Source organism: Peromyscus leucopus, chromosome 9, assembly GCF_004664715.2.
Source record: "Peromyscus leucopus breed LL Stock chromosome 9, UCI_PerLeu_2.1, whole genome shotgun sequence".
NCBI classification, from domain to species: domain Eukaryota; kingdom Metazoa; phylum Chordata; class Mammalia; order Rodentia; family Cricetidae; genus Peromyscus; species Peromyscus leucopus.
This window is the reverse complement of record NC_051070.1, coordinates 58817008-58841574: the sequence shown is the minus strand read 5'-3', so window position 1 is coordinate 58841574 and position 24567 is coordinate 58817008. Positions and strand designations below refer to the sequence as shown.

The 24567-nt window shown below is 46.3% G+C and overlaps 1 protein-coding gene across 3 annotated transcripts in view; it reads right to left on the bottom strand.

Moving 5' to 3' along the window:
• The window catches only part of Msra (methionine sulfoxide reductase A), a 327825-nt gene that overhangs the window by 189029 nt on the left and 114229 nt on the right, over positions 1 to 24567 (bottom strand). For all 3 annotated transcript variants that reach the window (XM_028884147.2, XM_037208461.1, XM_028884149.2), the window contains exon 2: positions 4874 to 4942. In XM_028884147.2, the coding sequence (XP_028739980.1) occupies positions 4874 to 4942 (69 nt within the window). The remainder of the gene's footprint in view (positions 1 to 4873; positions 4943 to 24567) is intronic.

Sequence of the window (24567 nt, the reverse complement as noted above, 5' to 3'; positions counted from 1 at the left end):
AAAGGATTTTGAGTATAAAATGATTTGTTAAGAATAGGTTTAGGGCCAGGTGTAGTGGCGCACACCTTTAATCCCAACACTTGGGAGGCAGAGGCAGGTGGATCTCTGAGTTTGAGGCCAGCCTGGGCTACAGAGTGAGTTCCAGGATGCCCCAGGATTACACGGAAAAACCTTGTCACAAATAAACCAAAACCAAAACAAAAAAAAAAAAAAAAAAAAAAAAAACTGAGTTCAGAGCCTCAGCACCCACATTTCAAATGACAGACAGACAGACAAACAAACAACAAACATGTGAGTCAAGATAGGCAGATCCCCAGAGCTCACGGGCCAGGCAGCCTAGCTAATGGCAAGCCTCAGGCTCAGTGAGAGACCGTGTCTCAGAAGATCAAGTGGATCACAATAGATGAAGACACCTGACAGAAACCCCTGACCTCCACACATAGTACCCCCTCCATACCCACCCCCACCCACCCCTACACACATACACACAAAACAAATTTTACCACTTTGAGCCACAGTCAACTCTCACTAATTGGAAGGGGAGACCCTGAAAGTCTATTTAACCCCTGCCTGTGTGGGTTAGAAACGGACGACTTGCATCCTTGCCGTGATGGAGCGTTCACCGGCCCTCATCACTGGACAGTTTTAGTACACCATGAAAAGCACAAGCTGCAGTCAGTTCCCCAACTCCCACAGGAGGGCCTTGCGATAGGTTTCAGAAGTGGGCACTGACTTTTAATTTGAAGGCGGTCAGGAAGAGGGGCGGACCAGTACTGAGGAAGGTCTTCCAAGTTGGCTCAAGCCCAGGAGCTGATACAGTGACAACATGACAATATCCACTGGCTTGCAACCTTTTTAAACCTCAGTTTGTCCACCTTAGTTTATTGTTTTTCAATGTCTACCTCACTCAATGTGTATCTAAAAGTTATATTCCAGTTACCTGAATTCCTATAAGCTTATATCTCATTTTAATATAATTTCTAGTTCTTTTCTTTAAAAAAAAGTTTAATAAGACAAGGAAGGGTCTCATTCTCTCACTGTACAGCCTAGATTGGCATGGAACTTGTGATCCTCCTGTCTCATGCTGGCATTACAGGTGTGCACCTCATGTGCAGTTTAGACATTGTTTTTGAAGGCAAGCTTTCATATTTGGGAGTGTCAGAGTTTGGGTGGCAAATAGATGTTCAAAGATTGTACTTTAAAGGTTTTAAAAAATTATGTGTATGGATGTATGCCTATGTGTAAGTATGAATGTGCATGTGAGTGCAGGTACTTGTGGAGGCCAGAAGAGGGCACTGGATCCCCCTGGAGCTACAGTTACAGGCAGTTGTGAACTAACTACCTGGCATGGGTGCTAGGAACCAAACTTGGGTCTTCTGCTAGAAGACTATGCTTTTTTTTTTTTTTTTAATTTATTTATTACGTGTACAGACTTCTGTCTGCATGTATGTCTGCAGGCCAGAAGTGGGCGCCAGATCTCATTAGAGATGGTTGTGAGCCACCATGTGGCTGCTGGGAATTGAACTAAGGACCTCTGGAAGAACAGCCAATGCTCTTAACCTCTGAGCCATCTCTCCAGCCCCGAGGACTGTGCTCTTAACCACTGAGCATCCTCTCTAGCCCCTAATGTTTCAAATAACTCATCTTTCAATTCTAGCTTGTGACTACAATCTCTTGCCCTTGCTTTCACTGCCCATACTTCTCCATTGATACCTTTTTATTCTATTTGCTGTGATAGATCCTCTTGTCTACAGGGTGTTTTCCATAGCTGGTCTGAACTGACAGCACTCCCCCAGCCCCAGAAGGCTACAGTCGGATGCTCTGCTGGACAGAGTGGCCCACAGCCAATAGTTGTCACTTTCATTAAGATATTGCAAGCAGAGAAAACCTTCCTGGGACAGGCAGGCATGGAGGGCTCGCCAGCGATGTTCTCATATGGGAGAAACAGCCTCTCAGCTTAACTGGATCTTTAATCTCCAGATGAGATGCTGCAGTTTCTCTGCCCGCTTCCCAGGACTGCCATGTAGATTAGAAGGGGGATGGCCACAGGGCGCTCTCAGACATCACAGACAGAGGTATTACATAACTGCAAAAATGTTCTGCTTCACTTTTGCAGAGTGTGAGCTCCCTCTAACCAAAAAGTGAGCATCAGAGGCAGACCAGAGGAGTGCCAGGGACCAGGGCCTGTGGCCTCCCTCATTAACACTGGCACAGCTGATGAAAGAGACCTGTAAAAAAAAAATCACAGATGGACTACAGAAGACAGAATAAGAAATATGTCTTGAGTTAAGATAATTGGCAAAGACTGAATGGCAGGAACTATGTTTTAGGAGCCATCTTTGATCACCGGGTACCACACACTTCTGTATTTTTCATACCAGAGTGGGCCTTGATCCCTCCAAGCTGATCTAAAAGCCTAATTGTAGCTCAGCAGTCACCAGCAGAGTAGATTAAACCATAAAGCCGCCATGTAGACATCATTCTACTCGGCATGTTCAAATCTTCAGCCACCAGATGAAGTTACAGTTGGTGACACTATTTTGGCATTAATGTATTGAGACCTCCAAGGCTGCAGGAGGAGTTTGGACAGGTAAGCAGCTCCCCTGTTGCTCTGGGTAACTGACAGGCAGACAGATGCAGCCAGTGTTGGCCGCATTATTTGCTACTAAAATTGACAGGGGGAGGGAGCCGGATGGAGACTTTCACTCCAAATAGCATTTTCCCAGCAAAAGCTGCATCTCAAGAGTCCTTCAGAGCACTCTGGGAATGCACGGGAGTTTACAAATCAATTTACTAAATTGGCTTGGCTGGAAATCATGCTTTTGTGTGTGGATCTGGCTGAAAGGTAGTTTTCAATCTATCGGGCCCTGGCAGGGCTCCTTCAAGCAGTACAGAGAAAGGTGACATCAGGAAGAGATGTTAGTTCCAAGCCAAGTAGACTCCCCCTCAAACCCTAGTTCCAAAGGCCCAGTGACCCTGGGTAAGTCACAGGACCTCTCTGAGCCAACTGTCTAGCTAGCCCACCAGCCTCCTGAAGCGTTGGCAGGGTAAGTGCCCTGTATATTTCAGAGTCAAGTGCTGTCTTAACCTGACCTTTCCGGTACAGCTATAAGCAACCTGGGATGACAGGAGTTCTCCCCACGCCAACCGTTCTCTCATCTACCACAGGCCAGGTGGACAAGTGACATAAAAGGAGCAAAGCTCTGGAAACCTCGCTCTGCAACGACTGCATCTACTTAACCAAATCGGGAACTTCATTTAAGCAGCAGAGAGCGCCAAGCTGCGCTTACAAAGACGGAATTTTTAGATGTCAGGCATATGCTATTTTCGGTTCTGTATAATTTTGCCCTTTCGATATTGAGAACTTGAAGAATTCTGCAAGCGGTCCATCTCGGTTTGTTTGTTCATTCGTTTGTGTTTTAAGTAAGGCCTCAAACGTACAGCGATCCTTCTGCCGTTGCCTTCCTTCCGAGTGCCGGGATCCCAGGTGTTGCTAGCACAGCTGGCTCGGAGCCATATTTTTTTTCACATCACACCTCTCAGTCATTCAGCCGGTAGCAGCATGCTTTCCAGCCTCACTATGATCATCACTTGAGCCTGAGGTCTTGAGTAGGAAGGAGGCAGGACAAAGGACCCAGACCTAGAGAGGTCTCAGGATTCACTCAACTCTAGAAAGCTAAAAGGTGTCTTGTCCACAGTCACACTGTGAAGGCCTTTGGTAAGGTTTTAGTAAACCTCTGGGAACTAACATGGAATGGAAAAGAAAAGGAATCTTGACATGGAGGTACATGCCCTGGTGTTTCCAACTCTGAGGTCAATGTGTGTTAGTTCCCACTACATTGCAGGAGACAGAGGCCTGTTAGGACAGGCCTGTGTCATTTCTCTCTCTTGAAGAGATATTTATTAGTCATCACTGTGTCAAAAAAAAAAAAATGCCTGAGAAAATACATTATAGCTTCTGGCTTGAGTCCACGATGGCTTGGCCCATCGTCTAAGAGTCCTGCGGCGAAGCACAGCATCATAGCATGGAGGCCATGGCACAGCAACGCAGCTGATCTCATGGTGGCTGGTGAGCAGAAGCGGAGGAGGGCAAGATAAGACCCCAGGAGGTGAGAGCGGCCTTGCCTGAGAGGACCTCAGGGCATTGCTGGAGAGAAAAGTCCAGAGACAGAAGCAAGGAAGGGCAGCAGGGAGCCGACGTGAGGAGAGGAAGGAGGAGAGGAGGCAAGGAAGGACAGGCAGAGAGCTGCCAGAAGCAGGGACGTTTAGAAGGCAGCGTGACAGACAGACAAACAGACGCTATGGAGGTGGAAACGCAGACAAAGAAGTCTTCACCAAATGGTTCAGAATTTGCCAAAAATAAATAAATAATAAGTAAAAATTCAAAAAACTCACAACTGTAATTTTTAGGTATGTAACCAAGGACTGGACTCGGCTCTGCTGGAAATATATTTAACTGATATTTTCTACCAGTGAATGTGCTCAATTCATGGAGAAGAGAGAGACCATCCAATTAGGTGACCATAATGACTCCAAACAACCTGATAAAATTGTGCATCTATGTGAAAAAGAAAGAGAAGCTCAAACCCTAAATTAATTAGGTTAATTCACAATGTGGACAAAAGGAATTGCAAACTTGCAGTGTGATATCAGGGCTGTCAAAGTTAGACAAGAAAACATGCTGGAGTCTACAAAGTAAGTATTCCTGGGCCCAGAAATTACTAAGAACTCAAGAGTTTTCTTGGCTGTAACGACTTGTAAATATCTAGAAGAGCCCAGATTTTGAAGCCCCGAGGACACTTTACTACAGCTAAGAAAGTTGGCAGGAAGCTTTGCACAGTATTTGGGTTTTCTTTCTGAGTTGCTATCTTACCAAATACAGCCATCTGTGTTCCCTCTGGGAAAGGTTCAACCGTTCTGTTGCCACTGACATGGTGCTTGGCTGGAAAAAGAAAGAAAGAAATGTGAGTTTAAGTGTAAAGTTTGACATGCATACTAACACATGTCATTAAATGTGTCAGTGAGCCTGCTTCCCTTCAGGAGTTAGGAACACACCAAAGCTTACCCTCTTAAAAGAATCCCTGTCACCTGGTTTTATAAATAAATCTGAGTGTGTTACATGCCCTTTTGTGTACGCGTGCTCAGGCCCATGTGGGGTTGAGAAAGCAAACATGCATATGTGTGCATGTACATACGGTGGCCAGAAGACAGCCTTGGATGTCATTCCTCAGGTGGGATCGACTTTGGTTCATGTTTTGTTTTGTTTTGTTTTGTTTGAGGCAGGGCCTCTCTGGCCTAGAGCTCACCAATTTGACAAGGCTGGCCGGTCAAGAAGCCTAAGAGATCACACCTGCCTCTGCCTCCCTAGCACAGGGATTAAAAGAACATGCCACCACATCCGGCTTTTTACATGGGTTCTAGGAATCGAACTCAGGTCCCCAGGCTTACAGAGGAAGCACTTTACTGACTGGGCCATCTCCCTAGCCTTTTACTTTGTTTCAGTCTCAATGATAAAGTAGCTTAGGCATCAAACTCTGGCATGATTTTTGTAAATGAATGTGTCAGGCTCCAAGTTCTTACAGGCCTGGACAACTGAAAAATGTTGGACCCCTGGTTAGAGGGTCCCTATTGAAGCTGACCACCCTAGAGAAAGAGGGGATCCTTGAAATCCAGGTTGAGTAGGGATGTCTCCCCCTGATGATGTCCAACAATCAGCATAATAATAAAGTTGGTATTTAAGCAAGAAGTGCAGCAGGAGGCCATGGTATCCCACTGTGATTCAAGCACTCTCCCAGGGACAACTGCCTTATGACCCATGGATATCCAGTGTTTATCAGCAGCCATTCAGCCCTGAAGTCCCACCACCAGTGCAAAGTAGAGATGTAATGAGCCTCCAGGTTGGGACTTCCAAAATTTGTTCTCAGACTCCCAAGCAGGGAACTCCGGAGAACACTCCATCTGAGCACATTTGATAATGTTCTTGGCGATGTTCAAATATGAGTATTGACATAGAAACACACAGGAGGAACAGCTCACTCATGACATTCAGCCTCCCCATGACTTAATGGCCACACTATGTCTACTAAGCTCTAGCAAAGGGCGACTAGGATACAACCTGAGTGAGCGTCAGAGGATCTTGGTGAGCCACAGAACTATCTGGTCCAGGTGTGATGGGCTATGACACTAGATTGAGATGGGACCATGCCACAGGAAGCTTTAAGCTCCTATCCAAACCATGGGTTTCTCAGCACCCTTTGCAGCACTGACTAGGTGATGTAGACCCTATGAGTCTGCGAGGCCCCTTTTAGCTCATTCCCTAAGTTCATCTCAGGGTTTTCTATTGGTTTGCAAGTAACAAAAGCGGAGAAAAGGGAAAGCAACAGCCCAGAGTGGAGACAGACAGATGGCAGGCTCAGCAGCTGCCTGGGGCCCTCAGCCACTATTGGACATAATCAGCAGAGGCATGATGGAAGGTCCCAGATGACCCTGTCTGGCTCACTCACATGGTTAAGCTCCTTGGTCAATGCATTCTTGTAAACACATGGAGACCAAGGCTCTGACTTATGAGCAGCCCTGGCCCATCCCTTAACTCTGACCAGTGAATTTGGAATGTCACTTTTACCCGTGCCAAAAAAATCAGAAACTCCTTCCTTTAACCCACTAACCCCACCTGTAAGAGTTTAACCTGAGAAAAAAATGTAGGTGGGAAAAAAGAGGATATACATAACAGAATGTAAAGTTCCACTTGCCCTAAGGAAACCTCACAAACTGCTTAGAAATTACATTCATGGCTTTATCAAATGCAGCTGTTCCCTCTGAACTGGACATGACCATCGCCATCTTGAGTCAGAGCAGCTGTGATCACCAGCACATTACCCTCAAGAGATCAGACTTACTAGCCTTCCTTCATGGAGGGACTGGGAGGCTTGGGAGCCTTCAGGAGAGATTTTCAGAGATCTCCAAGAGGTCCCTCTCCCCGTGGTTACATAAGAGAGAAACTGACTTAATACTGGATCCAAGTAGTGCCAGTGCCTAAAAATTGCCCATGGGACTGTCAGGGCGGCAGCTTCTCATGAGTCCTCCATGCTGCTGGTTGGACTCTCAGTGGTCTAGTCAACCTATGTTCCTGTGAGCAGGTCCTGGAGACTCATTGGTCACCAAGCTAGACTCGGATGAAGTCCTTTCTTGGCTTGCTGATGATCTCTCTACCTGGGCTCAACAGATGTGACAGCAATGTCTCTCAAGCACTAGTTAGAGCAATGAAGAGATATCACATCTGCAGTACTGGCAAGAGGAAACAACTTTATTACACCATTCATGTGGACCCCAAGGACAACAACCTGAAACGCGGGTATTGAGAGGAAAGTGAAAACACAGTGAATGTGGGGGGATTTCTTTCCATTCGACACTGCCTTTGTCATTGTTAGGTTCTTTTTCTCATTGTCCAGGATGAAAATACTCCAAATTTTAAGAAGCCACAAAACCATAGACTTCTTCGTATACTTTTTCCCTTAGCAATTGGTGTCCTGGGCGTGCCAAGGCTAATCTATAGCCCAGGTGAAGCTCACACTTAAAGAGAAGGTGAGTCTTCTGTGGCATCGTGGTGGCATAGGAGATGGCCTGCATCACTGCCTTAGGAACAGGCCACCACCACCACCTCTTGGGCTTGCTTCTTCTTGCTCCTGCGATACCCAAACATACTGTGTCCCCGAGTCTAGCTAACTTCACCCTCCCTTTACCATGCAAATTGGCCTTGTCTCAGTGCCTTGACCTCTCTGTCTGGCCTCCAGTGACTGCCTTTCTGTATCCTTTGCCCATTCATTCTCCCCAATGTAACACAGCTATCTTTCAAACATAAAAAAAAAAATCCAAATTATATGACATAATCCCCCAAGTATCCTCCAATGTCCATCAAAATTGTTGTTACTGATAAAAAGAAAGTAAATCTGAGCAATCAGCTTCAGGGAGGACCGGGTCATCTGGCTGCGTCTCAGAGTCTCCGTCCGTCAGGGTGGAAAGGCAAAATGGAACAGAGTGCCCTCATCAAGGCAGCCAGGAAGCAGAGAGAACACTGTGTCTATAGGCTCTTTCCCTTTTCCTCTTATATTTCACCAGGGCCCCCAAGCTACATGGTGATGCCACCCACACTCAAGGAAGGTTCCCCACCCCTAAAGGGATCACCCTCACAGACACACCCAGAGGCATGCTTTATGAACCTTCTAGGCAAGTCTCAATGCAACCAAGTTGACAGTCAAGATTACCCCCATTTCCCCCATCTCTGCTGGCTCCCCATTACTCCGAGGCTAGAGTCAATGTTTCTACTGGACTTCAAGGATCTGTAAAGACTGACTAGCAACTCTCTCCTCCCTCTACTACAGACACCTCTGCCTTGCTCACTACTACATGGACAAGGAGACCAAATCTCCCAGTGAATGGCAAGCTCGGGAGGGCAGTGGTCTCATCCTACATCTCATCATCTCATGATCCCAGCATGTAGTGACACACAGGTTTTCAGTATTTGTTAATCTAATCAATGAACTACAGAGCATTTAAAAGTCTCTTCAAGCCAATATGAAAGATGTATCTTATTTGATCCAGTAAATAGACACACACACACACACACACACACACACACACACACACACACTGCTATATTACTCAATAGGAGACAGTCTAAGAAACTGATTATTAAACACCATTCTATATGTTCACACAAACTAAACTTGGCCAAGACATCACTAATTTTACAATGAAATCTTAGGCCACCATCAGCTATGGTCTGTTATGATTCAAACATTGTTGAGACCTATGACCAGATGGATTTTATCTGTCTGTGTGCATGTATGTGGGGAGGGGGTGCACATTTATGTGTGTTGAGTATAATGTGGAGTCCAGAGGACAACCTCAGCTATCATTCCTCAAGTTCCACCTGTCTTATTTTTGAGATAGCATCTGTCACTGGCCTGGAAGTCACCAATTTTGTTAGGCTGGCTGGCCAGGGAGCCCCAGAGATTCACCTATATCTACCTCCCCAGCACTAGAGAGGCGAGAACACACTACCATGTCTGGCTTTTCTAAGTGTGTTCCTTATGCATGCAAGGTAAGTACTTCAGTAACTAAGCCATTTGCACAGTCCTGTAGTAGCCTTTATAAAAAAAATACAAAGAACATGTTTCCCACATGTAAAGGTAAACACTTAAAACAGCCACTCAGAAACAGTGACCCGGCTGGGTGGCCTAGAGAGCAGGAAGTCAACGTCTCACCCTCATATGTAGGAGCCTCCTGCTTAGCTGCTTACCTCCTTGCCTCTGGGAAGATGGCCATGCTGAAGGAAGTAAACGTGAAGACATTCCACACTGGACAGGAAGAAAGAAGTCTTCACTGTCCTCTCTGGTGACATGTCCCCTATCTCATCTTTTATTCCAGAGCCTGAGGCCCACAGATAATTGTTTCTATAAATTGATTTTGCATTTTCTTCTAGAATACAGATCATTGAGTCCTATGTCAGCCCTGTGGCAGTATATGCAACATTAGCAAGCGAGCGTCAGGACAGTCTAGGGATGAGAGGCGGGGCTCTGGAAAGAGGTTGTGTGCTCTTGAACCCCTACCATGTTCTGGCTACATGACCTTGACATACCATTTAACCTCTGAGACTTTACCTCGTTTGGAAAACTCTCTCCATTGCATGTTTCCTCATTTGAACTACCTCACGGTGCCTTTGAGAATTACGTTAGATATGTAAAGCCTGGCACACTGCAAGTGTTGTACAACCACCAGGCTGGCACTGGAGTCTGCGTGGGATGGGAAAAAAACAAGATCTGAATCAGGAAATGGTGGATCTCCTCCTTCTCCACACCCGTGGCAGGCAGACATCACTAGTCACTTTTCCCATTCTCTCAAAATCCTTTCACATTATAACAACCCAGAGAGTCAATTATTCAGAGACGGAACATGGAACAAAATTACCTGTCATTCTTGGCCTGAGTGAATGAAACAGAAAGATGGGACAAAAAAAAAAGGGTGAGTTGTTTTCTTCTTCACTTCTACCAATAAACTGTAGTAAAATCCCCTGGATAATCTACCACATTCCCTGCAGAAGTACTCTCTCTCGTCTATGGAGGAGGGAGTCCCAGAGGATGCTCCCAACTTCAGACACGGCCAGCCTTATACATACTGTATCTTACTCCACATGACTAGCAGCCTTGCTACATGGTACCAGAATTAATCTGTCCTTCCATCTTTCTTGGTGGGTATTGAGGGGTGGGGTGTTTTTTTGGTTTGGTTTAGTTTTGCTTTTTGAGTTTTCCTTTTTTGCCCGGTGTCTCCTTTGAATCACTATTCATGAATTCTGGGACCATGATTGAGTAAAATAAGGGTTACTTTAACACAAGTACCTCAATACTGCAAACATCAGTCTGATAGCCAAGATGGCTGCCAAGTGGCTAATGGACAGGAAACCAGACAAAGGAACGATCCATATCCTAGGCAAGGCCGAGTGGAAGGATGCACTATTTCATCATGTCCCTCAGAACAGTACACAGCTTAAAACTCTTGCTTATTTCTAGAATTTTGTTGTTTAGTTATTTTGGGCTAGAGTTGATCCCAGGTCACTAAAACCTCAAAAAAGCAAACTTTCAAATAAGAAGCAATACAATATACAACTTTAGAATAAGGAGAGAGTAGTGGGGTGGGGATGAGGAATGTGAGGTCTTTAAAAACCAGCACTTGGGAGATAGAAGCAGGAGAGTCAGGAGTTCAACATCAACCTCAGCTATATAGAGAATCTGAGGCCAGCCTGGGCTATAAGAGATCCTGCCTCAACAAAGTCCAGCAATGAAGGATTTATTCCTAGAAGGCAAAAGAGCATTCCCCCATTGAAACTCTGCCACAGCAACATATCTGGGGACCACAGAGTCAGATACCCTTTAAACATACTATTTGGGGGTAACATAGGTGTTTGTAAATGGCAGCACTCACAAGTTTATACTCCAAAATCAGTGGCAGGATTCACCACAAGAAACCAGCTCACCAAACAGAAAAACCGTGCATTAGCTGGGTCCTCACTATTGATTACTGCAGGGAAGGACAGGAGGGGTGACAGGCAGAGACATCTGTGGCCCAGGCACAGCAGGGTAGGAGGCCTCCAATCTGGCTGGCTGAGCACACGTCCCTGCCCCTGCTCCCTGCTCAGTGGGGGCCCTTCCAAAGCCATGTGTGCAGCTCATGGTGATGATGTGTCCTCTGTCAAGGGTATATGAGGCTGGGGGTGGCTCTTCCTCTATTCTGAAAGCCTCCTGGCTGAAGAACACAAAGGTTAATGTAAGCAAGGGTCAGAGTCAGCTCTGATGGGCATTTTGAAAGGGGCTCGGAGGACACGTTCACGGCTTCAGAAGAAGGCAATGATGCCACCGGATTTTGCTCTGTGAAAGTCTAAGATGCTCCAGATATTATGGCAGCTTCCTTTTCCTGAACAAAGGACAACAAACACTGCCTAATAGCATGTCTGCAGTAATTCAGACCCATACATAACCACCCCGCCCTAAGCCGACTGACTCCTATTTAAATTATGATGGCTAAAACCTGTATCTTATGAGTGAAGAGGATGGCAGGTAGCAGGGGAGCAGACCCCACCCCTTAGGCTTCTCTTGAGCACGAACTCCTCCTGACTGACTAGTCAATGGGATATTGCCCAGTTATAAAGTCTAAGAACAATGGCTGCTGTCCTGGAAGTCCTGCTCAGCCACCGGAACTCAGTCACCACAGGGTAGAAGAGCGTTGGACCCGACTATGCCTGCAACAAGAACTTGCCACAGAGTGCTGACCTCACTTCAGGCCACAGACACCAAGGAACAGGGTCTGAAAGCTGAAAGCGGGACCAGTTTAGCCTCTGTGCCTCCATTTTGTGTCGTCTTCTTTGCCAACTATCATCCTTCAAGTCAGATTCCTGCTCAACCCTACACGTGGGCACGCAGGTCATCTAGTGGCTGCCTCGGAACTGGTAACATAAGGCTGATTCGCCTCAAGTTCACCTAACTTCTCTTACCTTCTTCAGGACTGGAGATACTGAGTGACCAGGAACACTAATGCTTGCAGGGAGGTCACCCCATGAGCGACAATTACCCCACAGTGAGCGACCTAAGCTCTCCTCACACACATCTTAATGTAGAGAACCGAATGACCAGATTGAGCAATAGACATCCCCAGAACCAGGGGATCCTTACAGAACCATCCTCACAGAACCAGACCTGAAATAATGATCAACATACCATTGTTTACCGAGATTGCCAGACTGTAAGCAACTGATCCCATTTCATTCCTTCCTCAAGCACTGTCAATATTCCCAAACACAGGGTTTAGAATACCAGCAGTCTGACTCCCAATGTCACCACATTCAGTGAGAAATTCCTTTCTTACTCTATGTTTCCAAACCTTAAAAGTGGTAAGTGGTAGAAACTGTTTTGTTGGGACAACACCCTCATCCTCACAAAAATATCCTGATAACGGCAATTTGGGGGGAAGGAGATTGATTTGGCTTATAATGCCAGGTTATAATGCTTCATTGTAGGGCAGTCTCGGTGGCAAGTTCTTGAGACAGCTGGTCACATCACATCTACCGTTGTGAGGGCAGAAGTTATGTTTTAAGTTTAAATTACTGTGCTTAAGAGATCTAAAAAATAAAAATGCCTCTAACCTGTACACCCTACTTGCCCAAGGACAGATAATTTCCCCGAATGCTTGGGGGCTGTTGTTCATATAAGATAACAAGCCCTGTGTTTTCACTTCTGTAAATAAGGTTGGTTGCCCCAACTGCACAGGATGTGCTTGATCACATGTAAGCAGGAGGTATGTAGACAGGAAGTACGTCAGAATGTATGCTAGCCCCCTATTGGATGAAGGCAGGAAGTATGTAGCCTTGTGGGGTTTACCTTTATAAGCACCTGCCTAACATAATTTGCCTCCATTTTCTGGGAATACTAGGTATGGCACTGGCCAGTGTCCATTGTCCTGGCCAGTATTTAATGAAGCTTGCTTCAAAATTGGCTCAAAAATTGTGGTAGTGGTTTTATTCTCACCTGGTGGGATTAACAGAGTCAAGAGCAGAGAGAAATGTATGCTGCTACTTGTTCGTTTGCCAATTAGCTCTCTGATACCTTTCTTCATTCTTACATGGTCAAGGGCCCAGCCCATGAAATGGAGCTGCTCACTACGGGTTAGATCTTCCCACTTGGATTAACAGTCAAGACAACCCTCACAGACACGCCCACAGGACACTCTCATCTAGGTAACTCCTTCCTCAATTGAGAATCCCTTCTCAAGCGATTCTAGGTTGTATCAAGTTGACAGGTAAAACTAACCAGCACCCCAGCTTCTAATGAGAATGGTGATCAACATTCTCACTGGGCCTGGGACAGAAGGAAAAGTCTGCTAACCTCCCCAAACAAAGGAGTCTCACGATGCCTTCCCTTAACTCTTTACTGCTCCTTCTCTGGATCACACATTCAAAGCATCCGGAAGAACTAAGCAGGGTTCACGCAACCCCCAAGATCTAATTTTGGACCAGTCTCTTCCATCTTCAGTAAAAGAATCCCTCCAGAACACTGACCAGATCCTGCCTCAGGTCCACTTCACAACATCAAGGGCAGTTTGTATGTCACTGAGATGTGGGGCAGGGACCCTGGGGGAGGAGAGAGAAGAGCCTCTAGGCAAGCATGCCCATGGGCGCGGGAGTCCTATCTACTTCCGGCATTCTGTTCTTCTGGTCTGGGGCTACAGTGTTTGGGGAAAGGCTAACAACAATAACAACAAAAATGAGTTCTGATGTTCTGCGATAGAAGACATCAGTCATGTCTAACGTATTATCATACGTGGTTTCCCTACGGCATCGGGAAGTAAGAAGAACGGGGCTGCAAGAGCAGGCCACACAACCCCTGCTCAGTAAGGAAGGACAAAGGCCCAGAAAAACGACCGCAGGACAGTGGCTGCTGTAATGTGCTGGATTACAGGGGATTTTTCTTCCTTCTCCACATGAATGTGGACTCTAGTTTTGTTGTTGTTGTTTTCCTGAGAGACATGTATTTGATCATCATACTAAAAATAAAGGGGAAAAAACATAAAAAACAGTATTTTAAAAACCAAAATGTTTTCTTCTGGGTTCAATCTCATATACAGAGAGGCCTGCTGGCCTGCTGCTGGCCTCTCTGTGTATGAAATTACCAGCAGGTCCATGCGCTGCCTGCCCCTTCTGTCAGGACTCACCAGACCCTGCCTCTCCATGATCCAGGCACCATGAACTCAGTCGTGCCCTGAGGGATAAGGGCTCAGCTGCGAGGGACTGGCAATGGAAGCAGCTGTGTGGCCAGGCTATTTGTTTCTTCTGTCTGATGGGGGCTGAGACATCGCTCCAGACTTGGGCAGGGCTGATGAGTTCATTAGTTCATACACTGAAGAGGCAGGCGCGTGCAGGAAGGATGAAGAAGAAGATTGGGTGTGTGTGGGGGGTTGGGGGGGGCGGGGGGGCGCACAGAGCCGCCCCAGCATGTCATGGCAGAGGAATCCATCCTCTAGCCAAGCAAAGTTGGGAAGCTTCTGGGTTGCTGGTTCTCTGCCAGGCTCTGTGCTTCGTGTCAGTGACACAGAAAGAGGAAGTGTCTTCCTTGTCATCACCCTTCATCAGCGAGCACAGCCCACCCCCTCCTTGGGACTGCTGGTCATATCCACGCTCCCGGCTTCTGTGCCAGAGCAGGCTGTTGCTCTTAAAGCTCCCTGCTCTGGTGCCCTCCCCGAGGTCCCCGAGCTCCCAGGCTCACCCCATCATCACCCCAGGAAATGCATTCCACCATCACCCCCTTTCGTCTGGAGCGTTTCACTTTGGTGATATTTTTATTAATCACTACATGAACCACACTGAACCACAGCTAACTTCTGCGCTTGGGAATACATATAATATTATAGGATGGAAATTTCCTGACTTCCTGAAATCCTCCCCCTCATTAATGCAAGTAAATCCTAACAACTGTCAAAATCAGATCACCTTGGAGTTGGGGAGATGGCTCAGTTAATAAGGTGCCTGCCACCCAGGCATGAGGACCTGAGTTCAGATGCCCAGTACTCGTTTAAAGAAAGCCAAGCACGGTTGCACCCATCTGTGCTGGTTGCATACCAATGCTGGAGGGAGAGAAGACAGGCGGATCCTCAGAACTCAATGGCCAGCCAGTCTAGTCAATCCGTGAATGTCAGGTCCTGTGACAGGCTGTCTCAAACAGCAATGTGGAGAGCCGCAAAAGAGGAACATAGTTATGTCCACCTCTAGTCTCCACATGGGTGTGTGTTTGTGTGGGGGGTGGGGGGGTGGCACATGCACACACACATACTATAATCACACAGTACGCACATATCCATGCATGCACACATTTTAAAAAAACAGATAATCTTGGGAGTATAAACTGCATTTAAAATAAAGCTACTTTATGGATTATGCTCTGTGTTTCAGCCTGAAAGACTGAGTGGATGTCCTTGTGAATGAAACTGTTGAAAATGCTGGTGTACAGGAGGAAGTCAAGACTAGCCCCTTCCACACTAACGTGTGTCTCTGTGACCTATGGCTTCGAAAGCACAGTGTAGATTTTAATATGCATGGCAAACATATCTTTGGGAAGAGACAGAGGAATCATACTTCTAATACTGTTTTTTAAAATGTTTGTTTTTTTTAAGACTCGTAGGGGCTGAGCTTTGCTGGTTCGCATTGCTTTACGGCCCTGGTATGTCGCTGACGCAAAGTTATTCGCTTTCTCCCTGGTATTTGTCAGGGAGATCAGTTTGGGCATATTAAAATAACAGCTTCACAGCACAGCCAAGTCCTTGGAATGTAATAAAGGTACACAGACCTCAGCGGCATCTCCTCATCCAATCACCAGGCACATTATTTCCTTGGAGCCGAACCCGGTGCTTCTTGTACACACTGAACTCAGCTTCCAGTAACAGTTCCACACAACACTGTGCAGCGGAGGCAGTTCACAGTTCACTGACACCCCAGAGCATTCTGCTGATCTTTTCTTTCTTCTCTGTGAACATGTCAGCCGCTCAAGCAGGTAACTACGCTCTCCCTTGATGGTACATGGGCTGCTTGAAAGTGGTATACGGTGCTGTCAGCTGTCAGTCAGCAGCTGAGCAGGAGGGGCCGGATGACTCCCCGCCCCCACCCCACTCTCTGACAGTGATAAATGGTCAGCCCGAAACTCAGATGAGCCTGTGGGGCCCAGCCCTCCCCATGCAATCTGTTCCGGTGAATAGCCCCCCTCCCCACAGTATCTCTGGCAGTATCCGGCAGCATTCCACTTAGGTCGGGAGAGAGTGGGCCTGGTTGGCTCTATGGCTGCTATTCGGATATTGTTCTGCGCTGGAAGCCCAGGCAGGCTATATTGGTACAAACCTCACAGCAAACTCATATCCACTCACTGCCCTTCACACAGGGAATGAGATGGATACTGCTAAAAATACGTGATTTTCAGAAAGACAAATTGTGGTGGGTATGAACACAATGCTGGCTTTGTACAGCTGGCCCCCGTTAAAGGAAGAGGCTCCCGGTTTCTGAAGTCATTGTCTGTTTTGAGAGATCAGAAGGGAAGAAAAGGTTCTAAGGAGAATAAAGTATTGATAAAGAGGTGGGACGCCGGCAGGGTTCAGCAAAGACTGGACCTGCAAGATGAGACGCTGTCCCTTTGCTTGTGGATAAATATGAAGTGCAGGGGTCAGCTATAAAAAGGGTACCAGCAGCATTCTGCTGCAGAAAAGCATTCTGTGGGGTAAGAATGCACCCCCATGTGGAACAAGGAAGGGAAAGTATAGGAGAATGTGTATGACACACTGAGGTTTGCTTAAAAAAACAACACACACACACACACACACAAACACACACACACACAAACACACACACACACACACACACACACACACACACACACACACATCTTTAGAATTACCTCTTCCTGGAGACAGAGTACCTTTGAACTGGCTGCCCTGAAGACACTATCTAAGGACCTAGCCTTTTTCGATAATAGGGTGCATTCACGGCTAATTAGGGGAAGTTAGATAACTCAGTACATGTCCATATTGAGAAACATAATGAACAAAAATCTTCAACCATGGTTCTAGAAATGACACAGAAAGACCTTCTGTGGTTATTTTTACTTGTCTTTCTATGCTAATCAGAACATCTAAGCTTTCTGCACATGGATCTGGGCATCTAACTACACAAAGGGACAGCGTTGAGGGCAAAATGCTGAGTGTCTATTACCTTCTTTGTGTGTATGCTCAGGGAAACACTTGCAGATTCTAATAATAGGTCACTTCTGGGAAAATGGCCTGATGACTCGCTCAGCCTCTGCTGAATGAAATGGGATCAAAGTTTGAAAATGCAGGACTCAAGAAAGGTGAAGGCAGGAACCTTCCATAGGACCTACATTGGGGCCAAGCTGATGTCCATCTCTGCAGGGGCCATCAGCTTCCATATAGATATGCCTGATGGGGGTCCAAAGTGGATCAGAGATTTAGAAAAGCCTGATTTAGACCCCACAGGCCCAGAGATGGTGCAGATAACTGTGACCTGTCAAACCTCAGCTACAAAGGGAGTTAGTACAGGCCCCACAGAAAATCTGATTTTGAGTAGAGTTATGTCTTCATAGGTTTGCTAGGTTCTTAGTGCTAAGAATAAGTTACAGTCATCAGTGTTTTCTGTTACTCTCCCCAAAGACTGATAGCTCAGGGTGTAAACTACTGTGGGACAGGTTTCTGGGAAGCAGTCAAGTCCCCAACTTGGAGTCACATTTTGAAAGCAAGCTTATAAAGGCCTGGGACACAGAACCCATTTCCCATGAACTTGCTGGCATATGTGGTGGTGAGCCACCCCACATGGGCCTCCTTGGCCTGTAATGAATCCTCAATCTAACTATGCCCCAGGATTCTGGCCACTATTCATGAAATATTTTTGCAGCGAGAGAACACATCCTATGTTCTCCCATAGCATCAAGAAAACACCCTCCATACTGATAACTTGCCACCTCCCCAAGCTGTCCAGTTACTAACCTGACTAGAGAAACTCGTCTCAGGCCCATTGGGAACGGGCTCCCTCCCGGCTTCAGGCAGAAATCACTTGCTTTAGAACAGCCATCATTTGATGCAGTAAGCATTTCCAATTCCAAAGCCCAGTTCCATATTAGGATATGAAGCTCAGGGTCACTCAGAATGCTAGAACCCCGCTGCCAGTCAGGTGGCTATGATGTCACCTGAAAACTCTGTGTTGGTGGGGTTTGGTGAGCTTGAGGACAGGTGCTCCCCCCGGTTCTAAGTGCGTGGCCCCAACTTCTCTGCTCTGCTCTGTCAAGAGGTGGGGCTTGGCTGCCCTTCCCTTGGGTGTGAGCTGGGCTTAGCGGTGTCTCTGTTGCATTGAACACAACAGGAGTGACTCAAAGTCAGCCCTGAGCACAGGTAGAACTGACATCTGTCTTAAGCACCCTCCTGTTCTCTCCTGGGTGGCTCACAATAGTAGGCATCTGTTGCCATGTGATGAGGCAGTCCTGTGAGGAGGCCCATGTGACAAGACACTAGGCCTCATGAAAGGTCACATGAGTGAAACCAACAAGATGCAGAGCATGTGACACACAGCAGCCTCCTGAGGGTCTCTCTCTGACCTGGGGAACCCAGCTGTGCCACATACAGGTCCCTGACTTCAAAACCCATGAGGTAATAGGGGATTGTTGTTTACAGCTGTCAGTTTGGGAATTACTTATTACTCAGAAATATGAAAGTGAAATAGTAATATGTTCTAATGAAGGAAACAATGCAATTTATTCACTTTTATTTTTTTAAAGAAAAACTAATTACATAAGCCAAGAAAGCAAACCACTTTTTTTTTTTTTTTTTTTTTTTTTTTTTTTTTTTTTGGTTTTTCGAGACAGGGTTTCTCTGTGTAGCTTTGCGCCTTTCCTGGAGCTCACTTGGTAGCCCAGGCTGGCCTCGAACTCACAGAGATCCGCCTGGCTCTGCCTCCCGAGTGCTGGGATTAAAGGCGTGCGCCACCAACGCCCGGCTTATTTATTTATTTATTTATTTTTTTTTTTTTTTGGTGTTTCGAGACAGGGTTTCTCTGTGTAGCTTTTGAGCCTGTCCTGGAACTCACTCTGTATCCCAGGCTGGCCTCGAACTCACAGAGATCCACCTGCCTCTGCCTCCCGAGTGCTGGGATTAAAGGCGTGCGCCACCAACGCCTGGCTGCAAACCACTTTTTATAAAGCTAATTTCCATAAGGGGAAAAAAATAAATTTCCAGTCTCACTGATTCACAAATCAACATCTGGAACAGGAGCCATTTCTAAGTTGGAGACAACTTGCTATGTGATTTATTTTCTCCACAGATGTGTCCCAACCCTGCTCCCATGTGCAGGGCATTGCTAAAGGGGGCGCTTCTGAACCACAGTAGGGATCCTGCAGAAAATACCCAAGCCCAGCTTTTAGCACTTTCAAGATGATTTTGGTCATTTTTATTCATTTGTGTTATCCAGGGGATTGTTAGTGGTTTTCCATGCTGCTTTGTTTGGGGAAGTTCTAGCTCTGCTTTGCAGGGCTTAGAAAAACAATGAAGAAAAATGTTTTCCCAGAATTCCCAGGGAAGCTAAACTTAAATTCATGCCAAAGGCTTCACTACAATAGAGACCATTTTTTTGGATTTTGTAGAGTTTTGCTTGGTTGGCTGGTTATTTAGTTGAATCTAAGAGCTCCGACACCCCCCCCCCCTTTCTTTATATGAAAGTATAAAGATGGTTAGATTGCTTTTTACTCAGGGTGATATACTGACAGATCTTTCCGTCGCTTGTGTAAGGAAATAAAAATCAAGTCTGGAAACTTTAATTGTGGCTGACATTGGGAAGTGTTGTCAGGTGAATGCATAGCCGTTTCTCCCACTCGTCATGAAAATGAGGACAAAAATTGTAGGTGACAAAAGTCTCAACTCAAGGGGTGCTTACCAACAATTCTTACACAGCATTCTGGGTCCAATTAGGCAATGGGAAGGAACCACACAGCAGGATAACCAGGGAAGTCTATTGACCTGAATACTAACTATAATGAAAGAGTTACTATTTGGGCTGAGGAAACTTGCCATGGCACACTAAGGCTGAGATAGAGGACCAGGGAAAGCTTTAGTAGGAACCAGGGGCTTTAGTAGGAACCCTTTGAAAGATGCTCAACTTTTCCCCAGGAGGCAGACAACGTGCAACCAGGGTAACCACTATGCCTGTGCAGTTGGGATCCAGGGCAAGGCCTCAGAGCATCTACAGAGGTTCTGGGCACAGCTGTGAGCAGCAACAGTGCAGGCCCGGGCAACCCGGGGGCCCTGGTCTCCCGTGGAATGGTAAGTACCCGCTGAGTCTAAGAAAACAGGAAGTGTGTTCTGCAGCCGTGATTGGGCAGGCTATGCTGGATGTCCTCACACCCACACCGACCTTGACTCCATAAGAAATGTCAGGAGAGACCTTTTCCAGCAACGTTCCCTGGTTCCCTCTCCCAAGAGGGCTTTATCCTGGGGTCATGTGAAATGAGTAACACCCAACAATCCCTGTGTTCTTCTCAGAACTTATGCAGAGGGGTACACATGGATGTAAGCAACAAAACTCACACACCTTGAGAGATGCAGATTACCCAAATAACAAAAAAAAAAAAAAATTAGAAAGTTTGACATAGGAAACTTCATGCTCATGTATTTTCCTTAGAAAGTTCTGGATTTAAAGAAGGGAGACTGTCAGTCCTATGTAAACTACTTCATGAAAGAGAGGAGGGAGGAATTTTTCTCAGCTCATAAGACCTGCATGACCATGATATCAAAATTGGAATTTAAAAAAAGCACCAAAGAACCATAGACACGAACCATAGACACGTCCCTGTAAGCATAAACACAAAAACCCTTTAAGAACAGTGAACACAGCAACAGAGCAGAAGCTTTGCCCACTGTGACGCCTGAGCTGAAATAAAACCTTCCTCCCCAGAGTTGCTTCTGTCAAGTATTTCACCCCAGCAAGGAGGAAAGCAACTAGCACACCGTGCTTCTTTCCAAATTCTGCAAACAGTGGTGATATTTGGTGGAATATTTTAGTCCAGGGACACCCAAGAGTGGGTACAGTGCCATCCCTTCAAGACGATGCAGAAATCACGGGGCCAAGCCCAGGCAGCTCACTGAGGATCGCTTGGTAATCAGATGCAGAGAAATACTCAGCAGTGCTGTCTTCGGGGACCCAGAAGATGACTGGCAGCTGGCCGTATCTTTTTCTGGAACAGAGAAAGGGCGCTACAGCAGTCTGCTGTGGCACAATGGCAGGGACCCATGTCTTTCAAACCCACCAGAGATGAAAAGTAGAGCTAAAGTTGAAACCTGATGTAAGTCCCAGTTGAAAAGAACACACCGGGAAATGGTTCGAAAACAAAAGCAATCCCTCTGCCAACACTAAAGAGCATGAATTTACAGGATCAGCCCTCAGAACGGCCGATGACAGCTCACACAAAGAGATCTAAGCCTGGTATTTTTACAGAAACCAAAGCAAGACCTTTCTCTCTATACAGAGCTCAAAGATAAATGGCATATAGGATTTAAATCTAACATTTTCACTGAAGAGACAATAGTCTCCCAGCAAGACTGACCTTATTTCACGCAGAGGCAGCTATCCGCTCACTGTTACCTCTCCCACCCCTTGCATCCTACCACCACTGCCCCAAATCCCTCTGGGTGACAAAGCTTTCACCTGCAGTGGAAGCTTTAAATCATACATGCTTTTAAGGGGATGAGCAGAGAGACAGTTTTACCCACCAGTAAATAAATGGTCACCATCCAACATTCCTATGACACGTGTCGGCAAAAAAAAAAAAGGTCAACCAGTCAAATCCAGTTTATCTCCTGTTTTTGTATGGTCCATGGTCCATGAGCCGAGGTTTGGTATTTTCTGTCCTTTTTATTTATTTATTTATTTATTTATTTATTTTAATGGTTGAAAACAATCATTGAGGAAAATGGTTCCTGACACATGAAAATTCTAAGGAATTCAGATTCAAGAGTCATAAAAGTTTCACTGGAGCAAAGGCACGCTCACTTATGTCTATACTGTCCATGTTGCCTTCATTCTACCAGAGCAGATGTGAGAAGCTGTGATCGAGACCGCATGGCTTACAAAGCCTAAACCATGGACCATCTGGACCTGTACAGAAATCCTTTGTCAGCCCTATCCTAGACCAGCTTGAGAAGAGTAGGGATGCGATGTTGGGATGGTGAGGGGGACGGAGTCAAGACTCAGTGAGAAGGAAAAGTCCTCATATGGACAGGGCTATGTGAGAAAGGCATGAAGCACGAAAGTTAAACTTGGCTCACCATGCCCACGCCCAATGCAGGACTGGATCTCGTTAGAAAGAGAACATCAGTTGGACGTATAGTACAGGGTAGACTGTGCTGTAGCTTTGGGTTCTGATCCCAACCAGAATGTTGCCTTGGAACCGCTCATGTGACCTCTCTGTATCTCATGTGATCTCTCAATATCCTCATCTCAAGGAATAAGTGGGAATAAATATCCCTCTCTCGGAGTCAATGTGAAAAGGGAAAGGGGGTAGCTCAGGAGGACACACCCAGCTGAGCAGCAGGGTTCAGCTTTGAAAGACGAGTGGGTTTCCATAAGAACTCGGGGCTCTAAGATGAAGAAGAGAACTGAATGTCAGTTCAGCCCCTGGTCAAAGGTGAAGACATCCCTGGTAGTTGAGGCAGAAAAGGTGGTCATGGGACTAGATCCTGGCATACAACCATTCCTTCTATCAGTTCCCCTTTTCTGCCCATGCCCAACTTCTTAATGACTTCCCAAGACACCCATGATTATTCCTTGGCCCACCATAGTTACTAGGGGTTAAACTGTGCCCACAGATCTCATGAATCCTTCATATGGCATCTTCAGAACATCTATTCTGAGTCATAAACAGAGTTTCTACCTCACTTCCATCTACCTGTCCTCAGATCACCAGACCTACTTGTCTCCCCTACCCCCAACATGCTTACGTAACATCTTTGCGGGGGCAAACCTAGATCGTCCAGCTGCTAAGGAAGAATGGAATGAGATTCCTGGGACTTTGGGGAATTTATAATGAATTCTAATGTCTGCCAGACCCTGGTCGCAATGCATGCTGATGAACCACCCCGCAGCCAGCTGTCTACCCCATCACTGATTGTCCGCAGAGGACTGCTGTTCACTGAGGGTAGAGCCATCTCCAGAGATGGAACTGCCAGGGGCTCTGCAGAAGGCAATGGCAGCCCTTTAGCCTTGAGATAGAAGATGTCGTGGTAAATGTTGGGAATATTTACCAAAAGCTGAAGGAACATGAGGAAAGAACAGTTGAGAACCAGGTCTCAGGCAATGATGACCGTAAGACCACACTTGCCAACTGCTTATTCTCATGGGTTTTTTTCACCAGCACTTACTTCTTTGCCTTCGCTCACCCTTTCTCTTCTTCCACGGAGTAGGCGATGACATCCGGCTACACTCTGTTCAATCTGAGTATCACGTTTACAAAGGGAAGAGCTAGGTGTGAGTCTCAGTGGCACTAGTTACGTGACCCATAGCTGGGTGTGCTTGGACCTATCACTGAACAATTCTGATTCTAGATCTCGCCATCCATCAGGCACCATTCTGTTTAATGTGCCAGGTTGTGATGTGGGCTGGGTAAAGAAAATGGACCTGAGACCCTCAGCTCATGGGGCAAACCTAAGGGTTCCCTGTAGCTGTTTAAGAGGGACTTCTTATAAAAGGTCAAGTTCTAAAGGAACTTGTCAGGGAAGTATTTGAAAATACTAAAAACTCTTAAATCCTATGTAATTCACACCATTTACCTTCAACTTGAAAAGAGGAAGTAGAAAAGGAAGTATAGCACAGGCATCCCAGCCCCAGCTTGGACACCTCCAGCTCTCAAGTCAGCACTATGGCTTTACTCAATCTGGATTTCTAAGTCATAAATTACTTTTTGTTTTTGCTCTCATCGTGACTGCTTTAAGCTTTCAGCACTTCGGTCTACCCTTGATTGTGGCCACATTGACCGCCCCCCCCCCACACACACACACATACACTGCTGTGACTTCTCTGGTCTACCCTTGATTGTGGCCACATTGACCACCACACACAAACACACACACACACACACACACACACACTGCTGTGATTTCTCTGGTCTACTCTTGATTGTGGCCACATTGACCACCCCACACACATACACACACACACACACACACACACACACACACACACACACACACACTGCTGTGATTTCTCTGGTCTGCCCTTGATTGTGGCCACATAGACCATCCCACCAACACTGCTACCCTTGATTGTGGACACATTGACCATCCCCCCAACACTGCTAGCCTTCATTGTGGACACATTGGCCACCACCCCACACATTGCTGTGATTTCTCTGGTCTGCCCTTGATTGTGGCCACATAGACCATCCCACCAACACTGCTATCCTTGATTGTGGACACATTGACCACCACCACCAC